Source organism: Elephas maximus, chromosome 1, assembly GCF_024166365.1.
Source record: "Elephas maximus indicus isolate mEleMax1 chromosome 1, mEleMax1 primary haplotype, whole genome shotgun sequence".
Classification (NCBI taxonomy): domain Eukaryota; kingdom Metazoa; phylum Chordata; class Mammalia; order Proboscidea; family Elephantidae; genus Elephas; species Elephas maximus.
The window spans coordinates 99,264,091-99,278,157 of record NC_064819.1 but is presented as its reverse complement, the minus strand read 5'-3'; the positions used below and the strand labels follow the sequence as shown (position 1 = coordinate 99,278,157).

The window sequence follows — 14,067 nt, the reverse complement described above, 5'->3', positions numbered from 1 at the left end:
TTATTTGTATTTGAAGTGTGGGAACTGTTATCATAGTTCTAAACTGTACACAGAGGTATATTGAGAAGTACTATTCTCCTCTCATCCCCTCTACCCCATTTCCGTTTCCCCATTTTTTTCTCACCTCGTTCCTACCTACCCCCTGTAGGTAGCCAGCCTCATTAGTTTCTGGTTTATTCTTCTGTTTCTCTTTTGCAGAAATGAGCAGATGCCTGTATGTATATATATTTTTCTCTTATGTCTACTTTCTTTTTGCTTGGAGGGTAGTGTATTATGGATGGAATTTTTTAAATGTATTTGAATAATCCTTCATGTAACTGTATTTTTTTTTTTTTTTCTGTTTCCAAGTATATTAAAGGGCAGTGACTGATCTTTTGTTTCTCATTTTGTTAGCATGCTGTTTTCTGGGGAATTTTAGAGTAAAAGATTAATTTTATTTTTTCTCCCAAAAGCCCTTTTTGGTTTTCTGGAACAAATCAATTTTATGAAAATGGAAATTTATTGTACTGTATTTTCCTTTATCAAGGTTTAGGTGACCGGCTTTCACTCTTTGAAACAAGTTAGCTATGTGGGAGAGGAGGACAGAGGGTGCCTTAAAGGTGGTCCCTGTCAGAAACCAAGATCACATTGTTCTTTTTGAGATCCCAGTTTTACTAGTTTACCTTTCTTTGTAGCATCACCCATATTAGATTCAAAACAAAGTATAAATTATAGTGAAAGAGAACAATAGACACTGATCATTCATTACAATATACCATCGTAGATACATAAGAGTTACTATGTTTCTGTCACTTTCTGTAAAGGTACAGTGAAGTAGTTGGGGTAAACACAGACTTTGCACGTAATAGACTTGAATTGTGAATCTTGGAATCACTACTTAATATTTTTATGACTTTAGACAAGTTACTTGACCACAATGAGCATCCAGTTTTCTCATCTGTAAAATGGGAGTAGTGGTCTTTTACTCCCACAGAGGTGTGAGAGTTAAATGGAGAAGAGTGCCTAGCACAAGGTAGACACTTAATTTCATTTTTTCTACCCTCTGTTTACCCTGGAGACCCTGGTGGCGTAGTGGTTAAGTGCTACAGCTGCTAACCAAAAGGTCGGCAGTTCAAATCTACCAGGCACTCCTTGGAAACTGTATGGGGCAGTTCTACTCTGTCCTGTAGGGTTGCTATGAGTCAATATCGACTCAATGGCAACAGGTTTGGTTTTTTTGGGGGGGTTCTGTTTATCCTGGGTGGCGTAAACAGTTAAGCACTCAACTACTAACTGAAAGGTTGGTGGTTTGAACCCACCCAGGGGTGCCTCAGAAGAAAAGCCTGGAGATCTGCTTCCAAAATGTTGCAACCTTGAAAACTTCATGGGCAGTTCTTTTATGCAACACATAGGGTCACTATGAGTCTGAATGGAATGGACGGCAGCTGGTTTGGTTTTATCTTGTGTTTGTATAATCTGCTTTTCTTCTCTCAAATTCATTTAAGGGGAGAAATCCTTGACTCCTTTCTCTTATATTCTATATCTAATCTATCAGCAAATCTTTTTGGTTCTATCAGGGTTGACCTACAACCCATTGTTAGTTTGTCTTTGTCTTTAATAACAGACTTCAAATGAATTATATATATTCTCAATAGTAATCTCATCTAGATCATATTTCTCCAGTTTTTTGGAGGGTGAGTAGGGGCGTAACATTATGTACTGAATCAAAAGACTTACTGTATTATGATCTTTTGCCTTTTTTCCCATAATTTGTTTGCTTCTGTGTGAAAGAGAGAACTTAGGTTAGTTTGACAGGATTGATTTTTTTCTCAAAGGTGTTGATTTTTTACTGTCTTATGTCAGAATCCTAGTGCTTTCAAATCAATTTTTAGATTGTGTTCCAGTATGCTTTTTCACTTGTGTCAAATTAAGATGACAATCTTGTAATTTTTATTCAATATTGTCCTTTTTCTATAAAAAAGAAAAGGTTACTGTGTTCTAAGGTATTCTAACGGACAGTATTATGATGACTGATACTTCAGTCATCACGCTTCAGTTTAATTGCCAGTAGTGGCTACATCATTATTTTCAAGCTTTGTTTTCTTAGAAAATCCTGACTGACATAAAGCTCTAAATAGCTACCAGTTTCTCTTCCCCCCACTCTCAGTCTCCCACATCTGATTTCTAATTGTTAGAGTAAGTACAGCAAAATGCTGGCTGTGTGTGGCTCTCTCAGCTGCAGTGCTTTCAGCCACATTTGAATGCAAAGAATGCAGACAATCAGCAGTATAGTCATGTGTCCCTTGGGCAACGCCCGACCCATATATGTACGTAGTCCCATAAGGCCATAATAAACCCAAAACTCACTGCTATTGAGTCGGTTCTGACGCAGTGACCCTGTAGGACAGAGTAGAACTGCCCCATAGGGATTCCAAGGCTGTGATCTTTATGAGGGTAGACTGCCGCAGGTTTCTCCCACGGAGTAGCTGGTGGTTTGAACGGCCGACCTTTTGGTTAGTAGCCGAGCACTTAACCACTGTGCCATAAGAGAGTTCAGAAATCCTGATCAGAGAACAGGACGTAAATCTGATGTAGCGAATGCAACAGCTTCCCACACACAACCGTGTATCTCATGTCTCCTGTATACAAAGCATTTGCACTGCCAGGAGTATAATGGTACCAAAACCAAATCAAACTCATTGCCATCAAGTGGATTCCAACTCACACTGTTGTTGTTAGGTGCCTTCAAGTCAATTCCGACCCATAGCAACCCTACGTACAACAGAACGAAACACAGCCCAGTCCTGCACCATCCTCACAATCGTTGTTATGCTTGAGCTTGTTGTGCAGCCACTGTGTTAATTCATCTCATTGAGGGTCTTCCTCTCTTTTGTTGACCCTCTACTTTACCAACCAAAAGGTTGGCAGTTTGAATGCACCAGCTGCTCCTTGGAAGTCTTATGGGGCAGTTCTACTCTGCCCTGTAGGGTTACTGTGAGTTGGAATTGATTCGATGGCAGCGGGTCTGCTTTACCAAGCATGTTGTCCTTCTCCAGGGACTGATCCCTCCTGATAACATGTCTAAAGTATGTGAGACGTAGTCTCGCCATCCTTGCTTCTAGGGAGCATTCTGGCTGTACTTCTTCCAAGACGGATTTGTTCGTTCTTCTGGCAGTCCATGGTATATTCAGTATTCTTCGCCAGCACCATAGTTCAAACATGTCAACTCTTAGGCCTTCCTTATTCGTTGTCCAGCTTTTGCATGCCTATGAGGCAATTGAAAATGCCATGGCTTGAGTCAGGTGCACCTTAGTCTTCAAGGTGACATCTTTGCTTTTTTAACACTTTAAAGAGGTCTTTTGCAGCAGATTTGCCCAGTGCAGTACTGCATACGTTGTTTGATTTCTTGACTGCTGCTTCCATTGGTGTTGATTGTGGATCCAAATAAAATTAAATCCTTGACAACTTCAGTCTTTTCTCCATTTATCATGATGCTGCTTGTTGATCCAGTTGTGAGGATTTTTGTTTTATGTTCAAGTGTAATCCATACTGAAGGCTTTAGTCTCTGATCTTCATCAGTAAATGCTTCAAATTCTGTTCACTTTCAGCAAGTAAGGTTGCTGAAAGGTTGATTCCGACTCATAGCGACCCTATAGGACAGAGCAGAACTGCCCCGTAAGATTTCTGAGGAGCAGCTGGTAGATTCAAACTGCCGACCTTTTGGATAGCAGCCAGATGCTTAACCACGGTGCTACATATAACGGTATAGTACATATATAACCTATAATACATATATCTTGATAGTCATAATAAACGCCTATGTTACTATCTTATATATGTACTGTACTTTCCATCCACATAAAAAGTTTACCATTTAACAGTGTATGTTTCGACTTGTAGGCAGCAGCATCCAATTTCATTCTTGAGTGTTGTAGCATTATTCTGTCTGTTTAGTTTTCTTTTGAAAATACTTCCTTGAAGTGCATCATGGCTTCCAAATGCAGCAAAACCAGTGCTAGTGATAGCAGCAGCAAGAGGCAAAGGAGAAGTATCAGTTCGGAAGTGAAACAAAAGGTTATTTACACAACAGAAGGTGGAAAATCAGTGAATGCTATTGCTTGTGATTTAGGCATGTTCACACAACATCCAGATCACAGTGTCCTATTTCACAGAATGTGGATGTTAAGTGACACATGATTGCATTTTCAAATGTGAAAATTTCAACAGAGTGATCTGCAGAGTCAAGTTGTTAGAGCACTTTCCTTCCCTCTCACCTAGAAAATAATCTTAAAAAGAGAAATAAGTCCATAATAGTGCTGGAAAATAGGGAGAATACAAGAAGTGGGTCAGAAATTATGAAGAATTTCTGGAATATATGAAGTAGGTGAAATTGGACTGATGGAAAACGTAGTGAGGAAACCCAACCCAAAGCAGGTGTAGAGAAGACCTCTGCAGAGGTACATACTGTTCTCAACAAGCTCGGGCAGAACTCCAAGCTCAGTCAGCTGGTGCAAGGGAGCCAAAGCAGTCTATGGGGCAATCACCCGGGTTGTTATAAAACAATATGGAACAGCTGGACCAGTAAACCTCTAGTGCAGTAGTTCTCAACTTTGGAGGCATTTAGAATCACCTGGGGAGCTTTAAAAAATCCTGACGCCCAGGCCTCAGCCCAGACCAGTTAAATAAGAATCTCAGAGGTTGGAACTCTAGGAGTAGTTTTTAAATCTCTCCACGTGATTCTAGTTTGCACCCAAGGATTGAGAATTACTTCTCTTGGGCCTGGCTGTTGACTTTTGCCCCCAAGCTAAAGCCACCAGGAATACTGGGTTTCTAAATAAAATAGGGATCTTCCTCAGAAGACTCCAAGTGTTGGCAAGGCCATTGTGTGTGTTGTCAAGTGGATTCCAACTCATAGTGACTCTACAGGACAGAGCAGAACTGCTCTTTGGGCTGTAATCTTTATGGGAGTAGATTGCCAGGTCTTTTCTCCCATGGAGAATTTGAATCTAAAGTATCTTTGAACCTTTAAACTGGATTTGGAGAAGAAAAAAAAAAGTGAAAGGCAGCTGTGCAGAGCAGTAAATATTCTAAAGTACTCTGCTCCTGAAGTAAAACTTTTTCATGCCTGAGCAGTGGGGAAGGGTGCCCCCATCCATCTTGTGCACGTCATCCTTAGCATAATAAGCACTCAGTAAATATTTGTGACATTTTCACCCATGGATCCCCACCATCAGCACTCCTTTTTGGGAAAAGATCTGCTACGGAAACACATCCAACTGTTTAGAAAATCTGTGCCATGTAACTATAATCATTTGGTCATTCTCAATCTCCTTTTATAATATGATCAGACCACAAAGAATCATTAGACAAATATCATGAAAAAGAAATGCCAAGATGGATTAAGAGAAGAAATAGGAGGGAACTAATTACTGTCTTCAGAGATATTTAACAGGATATTAAATTCATAAGTCAAAATATCAGAGTCTTAGTTATCTAGTGCTGCTATAACAGAAATACCTCAAATGGATGGCTTTAACAAAGAGAAATTTATTCTTGCACAGTCCAGGAGGATAGAAGTCCAAATTCAGGGCACTAGCTCCAGGGGAAGGCTTTCTCTCTCTGTTAGTTCTGGGAGAAGGTCCTTGTCATCAATCTTTCCCTGGTTTATGGGCTTCTCAGCATAGGGACCCTGGGCCCAAAGGACGTATCCCTTTCCCAGCTCTTCTTTCTTGGTGGTATGAGGTCCCTATCTCTCTGCATGCTTCTTCTACTTTGATCTCTTGTGCGATGCAGGCCACACCCCAGGGAAACTCCCACTACATTGGATCAGGGCTATGACCTGAGTTAAGGATGTTGCATCCCACCCTAATCCTCCTTAACATAGCCTGATCTTGCCTAATTAACCACAGGCAGAGATTAAAATGTACAGCACATAGGAAAATTACATCAGACCACAAAATGGAAGACAGTCACACAATACTGGGAATCATGACCTAGCCAAATTGACACACATTTTGGGGGAACACAATTCAATCCATAACAATCAGCTTCTCTGAAATACCAAAGGAAAGACCAGAAAGGTTCTGAAAAGTAAGAATATGATCATCGAAATTGAAACTCAGGTTGAGAGCAAAATGGATCGTCCTTGCCATCTGAATTGATGATCTGAATGGTCTGAATGATAGTCCAGGATATCTCAGAACACAGAGCAAAAGACAGAGATGAAAGGTGAAAGAAGAACTAGAAGACATGGATGATAAATCCAGGAGAGGCCATCACATCTAATCAAACGTGTGATAGAAGAAAATTTCCTAGCGAAGACAGAAAGATTGAAAGGGCCAGTTGATAACTGGCAAGTAGAAATGGGAATGCTTTTTCATCACGATATATCCTGGTGAAATGTCTGAATTTCAAAGTTAAAAAGAAAATTCTGAAGTCTTCCAGAGAGGAACAAGCTATGTGCAAAGTAATGTGATTCAGACTGCATCAGACTTCTCATCTGTGACACTAAACACTAAAAGACAATACTCTGAGCACTGTCTATAGCTATGAGTATTTAGAATGTAGAATTCTATACTTAGTAAAGCTATCATTTAAATATGAGAACAAAATTAAATTTTTTAAATGTATAGACTCATACCATTTCTGGAAAAAAATACTGGAGGATATTTCTAAAGCATCACAAAAAATAAAGCCAAGAAGGAAAAACTTCAGGAATAAGAAATAGCAAAAATGATAATTTCTGTAATGACAGTGAAGTTGGATACATTTATTCTGGAAGATTCCTGAAATGGTAGAGCTGTAATGTTAAAAGTAATATTAATAGTTTAACAGTCCAGACCTACAGTTCTGGGTCATTTTAACAAAATATGGTAGGGGTGGGTAGTGATAAGGGGAGGCAAAATTGTCTGAAATTATTTTCTTATTCCAGGGGAGATTAATTCTTGATACCAATAGAAATATATCTACCTTTAAATAAATTGTTAAAAATGTAATAGAAGGTACTAATAAGAATGGCATATAGAACTTGGAAACCATCTGGTGTGGGTTAGGGAAGTAGAGTAACAAGGAAAACTTGATCAATCTAGCAAAAGTCATAGAAGAAAAAGAACGGAAAACATTGTACAGAAAACCTAAAATAAGATGGTAGGAATAAAACCAGTCATATCAGTGATATATATATATATATGATAAAGTCACTTATTAAAGGCAGACATTCTCATAAGGTTAAAACAACAATGATAACAACAAGATCTAGCTATATGCTCTTCATGAATGAAATGCCAAAAAATGGTGCCAACATTTGAAAACAGAGTAAAGATTTCATGTACGCCCATGTTGAGATCTGGTCAGGGTCAGGCTGTAAGGGTTTGCTTGTTTGTTTTTCACATGTTTTTGAAGTATTTATGAATGGCAAATAAGTTGAGGAAGAGAGAGCAAATTCTTGAGATCATTTTATTATATGTTTTCCACATAATAATGTAGTATGCCACTTGGTCTAAAATGGACACACAGTGTTATTCTATTGAGTATTTGGGATTTATGTAGCCCCTTTCTACTAAGAAAGTATTTTCAAGGCAGAGTAAAATCTTGGTAGAGAATAGTCTTGTTTTGTTCCATAAAACCTACCTAGTGGATCACTTTTTTTTAGAATAGTATGTTAAAAAAAAAAAAAAAGTTCCATATCAGAAAAGAATTTCAGTAGCCTCCTAGAATTTATTAAAATAAGAGAACTAATAGATTCAAAAAGGAAAATTTCCATAAATTAGTGGGAATTACTACCCTTTTTCTTAATGCCCTGTTTTCGGATTAGTCATTAAATAAATATTTATTTTCTGGCCCTGAACTGTGATGGGCACTGTGAAGTACAAAAGAAGTGTAAGACATTGCTTTTGCCCACTGGAAATTTTATTCATACTTTCATAGCTTTCTCTGTGGAGCCATTAAGTATTTTTCTTATACAGAGTTCTAAAACATGTTTAATCTGGTATAATTTACCACTGATTGCAGGAAAATAATCATAGCTAACATCCATTGAGTTTACCCCTGTATATCCACACATGACAAGGTGTTTTCGTATGGTAGATGCCCCAACATATGAATGCAGGAATTCCAGGTACTGGGCTAAAAGCCTGAAGTCAGTACCTAATTTAATCCACTCAACAATTATTACTTAGCTAACATTATCATCTGTATTTTATAATGAAGAAATTGAATTTCATCTGATTTAAATTACCATGCCCAAAGCTACAATTGTTAGTGGCAGAATGGGACTGGAATCCAGGTCCATACCCTTAAGTGCTGTACTGGTGTGAGGAGAGGAATGTGAGGATTTGTGTTGGTGTAGGAATTTATTGCTGGGTCTATTCTTCCTGTTTAGATTAAAGAATGTAAGTCATTTGCATATGTGTTTTTCTATTGAAGAAGCCAGGTTCCTTTGGTGCCCTCAGTTTGCATGTGACCCTCAGTTCCAGAAGCCATCTTACAGTGGTGGTTGTTCATCTCAAACGGTGTGACATGGGTACAGCGGAGGAAGGGGGGCAGTTTCGGGTTTGGCCACCTTGCTGGGAACTGTTTCTCTTTTACTCTTCGAGTGCAGTATGCATCTGCTGCTTTTAGAAATCCATTTCTGCTTCCTCATTTGCTTTTTCAGGGGGTTATTGAGATTCCACTATCTCCTGGATACTCTTATTAGGCAGGAAATACAAGGGGAGAGAAAGTCATTTGGCCGGAATTAGGCAGCAGAGAGAAAACTTGCCGAGTGGGAGTAACCTGTCACAACCTGGTTTTCTCTGGCCAAATGACCGGTCTTGTCTGGTAGTAATGCCATTACAACATTCCCATTCAAATCCCCATGACCCAGTAATTGTTTTGGGAATGAGTGCAAAGCTATCAGACACCAACTACTATAATTAGAAAAGGGAAAAACAGACACTTACCAGACCAAACGTCTTTAGGCTGGAGCGCCTACAGCACTTTTTTTTTAAATTTTAAGTTAAGGAGCCTCTTTCTCAGTTTTGCTTCCTACAACACAAATTGTACAGTTTTTGGGTTCTTGCATTCCAGTTTTTGTTACTGCTGTGCATTCTCTTTCCTTTTTCCCCCTATTTTAATCGGAGTACAAATTGCTGTCAGCACATCGAGTTCATGTGCCAGCCACATTCAGAACAGGGTGTTCTGTGCTCTTCAAAACAAAATTGCTCTAGGGCAGTAAGAGAACAATAAGTCAGAGCTCCAGTTTAAGTGATGTTTTGCAGGCAGACGGAGCTCACTTGATGTGGTTACACTCGGATTGCACAGTTAAACTAGGATAATTTGGTTTGGTTCAGCTTTAGGGTTTGGACGACCCCCCCTCCCTTTAAGTTACCCAGACTTTAAGAAGAAAAAATGTTGTCTCTTTTTAACTTGTTTATTTCTTTCTCTACCCAAAAAGCCCTAAGTAGAAGCATCCTGTATGTACTTTTATTCTCCTTGGGCACGTCATAGATCATTTATTTCCCGTAAATCATGTTGGTTGGGATTAGCAACAGACCTCCTGAGCCCTAGAGGCCGAGCTCCCAATGAGTCATGATGGTTATTATTAAATATTTATTAAGTGAGTATTTGCACTGAGAGATGCAAGGTCAAAAGCAACCACAGGTCTTCCACAGCCAGAACTGCCACGGCTCTTTGGTAGCAGTTGTTGGGACAGTATAAAGAGAAATAACTGAATCTAATAAGCTTGTCTGCATCTATCACCAAGAGGGAGGGCCCTACTGTGGCAACTGCAGGCGTTTCTGTGGCTCCAAGGTGATGTGTGAGTTCTTGTCAGCAGTCTTGTAGAACTTGTCACACCAGTGTTCCAAGTTTAGAAACCAGTTAACGGAGTGATAGTCTTTGCTACTTGAGGATGTAAAGACTCAATGGGCTGTATTCACCCTGAGGCTATACCTCCTCTTGCTTTGACATTCCAGATAAGTCAGTATTGAAAGATTTTATAAATACATATGTGTTTGTGTCTAAGATTTTATGTTACTGTAGGTAGTGCTTGTTCAGGTCCAATTTGGAAGAGTTAGATTTACCAGGAAAAAAAAAAAATTAGTCCGTATATGAGGTAGCAAGTATTTTATAAGAGCTATTGCAAAATTTTACCTTTTTACTGGGTGGCCACAAGCATTGGCTCTATCATTTATTGTCTGTGTGAGATCAGCTGCAATGAATGTTTTGTTTTGCTGTCTGAATTATGCCTTCATTGTAGTAGTTTGACTTGCTTTTTATTTTTTTTTTTGCTTGTTATTTTTGACAGCATGCTTGTTTTTTTTTTTAACATGATGGGTTATCACTTCTAAAGAGCACTTCTGAAATTACTCGTGTATAATTTTAATATCAAATACATGCATAAAGTGTAAAACCAGCCTAGGAAACTGACACACAGGCAGGAATCCTTTCCGAGTCTCTGGATTTCCTGTTTTGAAAACATATTCAAAGTTGATCAACCAGAAGCCGCAACGAATGTACTGATAGTTTCCTCCCCCACTAAATGTACTCTCCTCTAGGGAGGAAGATGATACTTCTAACAATAAACCTCAGACAAAAAGACCGTGTTAACTAGTTGTGAGCTGTTAGAATAGTAAGTATCATTACTTGAGATATTCCACATAACGTGGGCTGAAATTCACTTTGCTGAGCACATCGTTTTTCATGAAAAGTGTCACCTGTTAGTCTAAATTAAATTTCTTGGGCAGCTTTTAAAATATTTAGGAACACAAACTTTTTTAAGAACTCTCAACCCCTTTAGAAACATGAGCTTTTACTCTAGTAAAAATATCTTAAGCCTTAGGCTCCCTGGAGAACCTGTCTACTATGCATGTATTTAAAAAAATAAAGTTGAATTTATTTTTTAAGTATTTTCCAATTCAGAAGAACTTTCGGTTTGTTGCAAATTAAGTTTTTATTTTATCTAGAGTATTCTAGAAGTGAGCGTAACAAAGGGAATCATCTGTACTTAGGACTATGGGACATGGAACAAAATGCCTATAAGCCAGCTCCACCCGGAGAGCCAGCCTAGCCCTAGCGCTCATTTGGAGGTGCTGACTCTGGAGTTTGGCCCAAGCTTCCTAGACTCCACCTATGTCTTTAATGGGGACCAACCAAGACAATATTAATCCTAGTGAATTAGAAAAGGGTAGAGAGCTTCAAAGCATAAATGTTCAGGTGACATTTTGGTCCCTAGTGTCTACACTGCTGCTGTTTACTCTTCAAAGTTTCTCTCCTTCTCCAGGCCTAGGCTAAAGGTAATCTGATCAAATGATTAACTACAGTAATTAGCTTTGAAGCTGTTTTCGGGCCTATATCAAGAGTTATATTACTGGGTCATAGAAGCATAGAATTTTAGAGCTCCAGGGGACCTTTGAGATCATGTAGTTCAAAAGTAGAGTGAGTTGGAATTGAATTTGTATTTGGTCAGCAGTAATTGTCTTATTGGACATGAAATGAGTTTACCAGAACAAGTGAGTTTTTAGTTTCTTTAAAGCAAGTTATTGATCTAAAAGTAGATCAACCAGTCTTAGGAAAAAGAGGCATTTTAGGAAATGAGGCCATTACATTATAGAAGTAGGAGTAAAAACTTTTTTGTGAAAGACAAATTATTTTATTGCTTGGTGAGTGTTATGCTAGCATACAAGCCATATATTTTACTTACTGAGTCAAAGACCTAAATAAAAAGGAATAAATATCCCTAATATTAAAAGTATTTCGACATTTCAGAGAACTGTTTGTCCTAGAAAAAAAGAGAGTAACTGATCAAGAAAAAAATATATCTGTATGCATTTTTCCTATCTTGGTCTTGAAATAAAAGTCCCTTATTTAACATGAAATCACCCTGGGAATGAGCCGAGTGAGTTTGAGTGAGGTGGGGAATTAGGCCCCAAGAAGTTGACCCCCTCACTTTAACATTTGAGAGATTACTGAGAAATTTGACTTATGAGGGTTTAAGAAACTATCGGTCCCTTCACACTTAATATTTGTTACTTCTGCTACCAGCTGTAGCTAAGTTGCTTATTGATGACGTTGCCTCTGGATTTTCTAGTTTTATTCTAATAAACTTTGGAATGAGATTAGGACTCTTGAAGAAAAGAGCTTCGGTATTCAGTTAAACTTTATTTATTATTGGGAAAATAGCCACTCAATTGTTTTTTCACTCAAGCATCTGAAGCCAAGATGCAGATATAGATAGATGTCTAAGCCAGTATATACTTGATGTAAAATTTTGACATTTTGATAATTATCTATTAAATAATGTAGTATTTCTTGACCCTATTCTGGGTGAGAAAACCAATGTCATAAAGTGTTGTTAGGTGCTGTTGAGTCAGTTCCGACACATAGTGAGCGACCCTACAGGACAGGGTCCAACTCCCCCATAGGGTTTTCAGTGAGCTGCTGGTAGATTTGAACTGCCCACCTTCTGGTTAGCAGCCAAGCTCTTAACCACTACACCACCAGGGCTCCCATGTCATATAGTAGGCCTATATTAAACCTATGTTTCCAGTTTGTTTCATTAGCTGCTAAGCTATCTTATTGATACGGTTATCAGTAATATGGCTATTCTTAACTTTTATAACCGGGCACACTAAGCTTCAACAAGACATACCAAGCCTGTCTCTTAATGAAATGGGAAAGGGAAAATGCTATTTGCTACATTGTCAGCAACTTATTTATTACTTCACTGACTTAGCCAGTCCTAAGGAGCAGCTTTATTGACTGTCCTGTCTCCTCTCCTTTAGTCCACCTGATTGGCCACTGTGGTGGACGGCTGTTTGATTGCAGAGATGTGACATTCATTGTTGGTGAAGGAGAAGATCACGACATTCCAATTGGAATCGACAAAGCCCTGGAGAAGATGCAGCGGGAAGAACAATGTATTTTATATCTTGGACCACGGTAAGCAGGATGCCAGTTCAGTACACAGTGAAGTCATCTGTAGAACTCGCATTTTCAGCATTCAACATTTTCAGTGAAGTTAAGGCTAACAGTGGAAACAATGAATGAAATCAGGCTACAGTTAGTCATCGAGTGAATTCATAGGTCGTACAATCACAAAGGTTGCAAATTGTGAGCATGTTTACTTGACTGATGTGTGTTGAGAGTAGGAATGACAGGCAAGTTTTGCTTTTTTGTTTGCTTTGCTTCCCGTATTGCCAGGACAAGCAGCTATTGGCCCTTGTCACATGGTTCTCTGGCCCTCTCTTCCTTTTTCTGTAAATTAGGCAGGAGGCAATAAAACATGTGGGGGGTGGGAATAGAAGAAGCATTTAGATGATTTATTGCCACTTAAATTTGTGCCATCTGTTCTTATACAGAGCCCTTAAAAGAAATGTGTTCTTCCTGGATCTAAAGATGGCCGAAGCGACTCATTTGCGCCTAAATTTTTCTCCTGAGAAGGATATCCATTAGCACTTCCAAGCTTAGAACTATCAAACCCGAACAGCCTCTCTTTATGAAAACATGTTTGGTATTATTATTATTATTTTTTTTGGTATTATTTTTAGATCTAAAATTATACCATGAATCCAACCCTTCTATCTTGAGAAATGGACCCTAGAGAGGAAGCAGGGTGTTTTGGTTTTGTTTGCATGAAAGTTCATTGTTGTATCTAGTGTATTCTCCTGTTGGCTCCATGATGGAGTTCAGTCAGGATTTTGAGTTACTGGAAATCTTGGTGACCTGTACTTGCCAAAAGGTAATGTTGTGCCTTTTGTACAGTCTTTTACCTTTGTGTAGCCTTTGTAGTAATCCAGTGCCTTATGCTTGAGTCATAATCATATTTCTCAGATGATGTTTTAGCCATGTTAAAGTCCTTCCAGAATGCTGTCTTGAACTCTCTAAAGGCTTCACTGAGCCACCTTTTATATAATACCTTCTTTTTCTCTCCCCATCCCGTTTTCCATTCTTACGTTCTCCACTTCAGTATGTTTTGTTTATATATACTGCATATTTGAAGTTCATTCTTACCTAAACCTCTCTCTGTCTGTAAGGAACTTTTTGTTTTTTCCAAGTACAGCGTCAATAAAGCTATCTTCTTCTTATCCAAATAGTCTCTAATTATTTTTA

General features: G+C 38.6%; 1 protein-coding gene across 4 annotated transcripts in view; it reads left to right on the top strand.

The window, feature by feature from the left end:
- The window catches only part of FKBP5 (FKBP prolyl isomerase 5), a 119,859-nt gene that overhangs the window by 81,459 nt on the left and 24,333 nt on the right, over positions 1 to 14,067 (top strand). For all 4 annotated transcript variants that reach the window (XM_049891742.1, XM_049891800.1, XM_049891860.1 and 1 more), the window contains exon 6: positions 12,741 to 12,897. In XM_049891742.1, the coding sequence (XP_049747699.1) occupies positions 12,741 to 12,897 (157 nt within the window). The remainder of the gene's footprint in view (positions 1 to 12,740; positions 12,898 to 14,067) is intronic.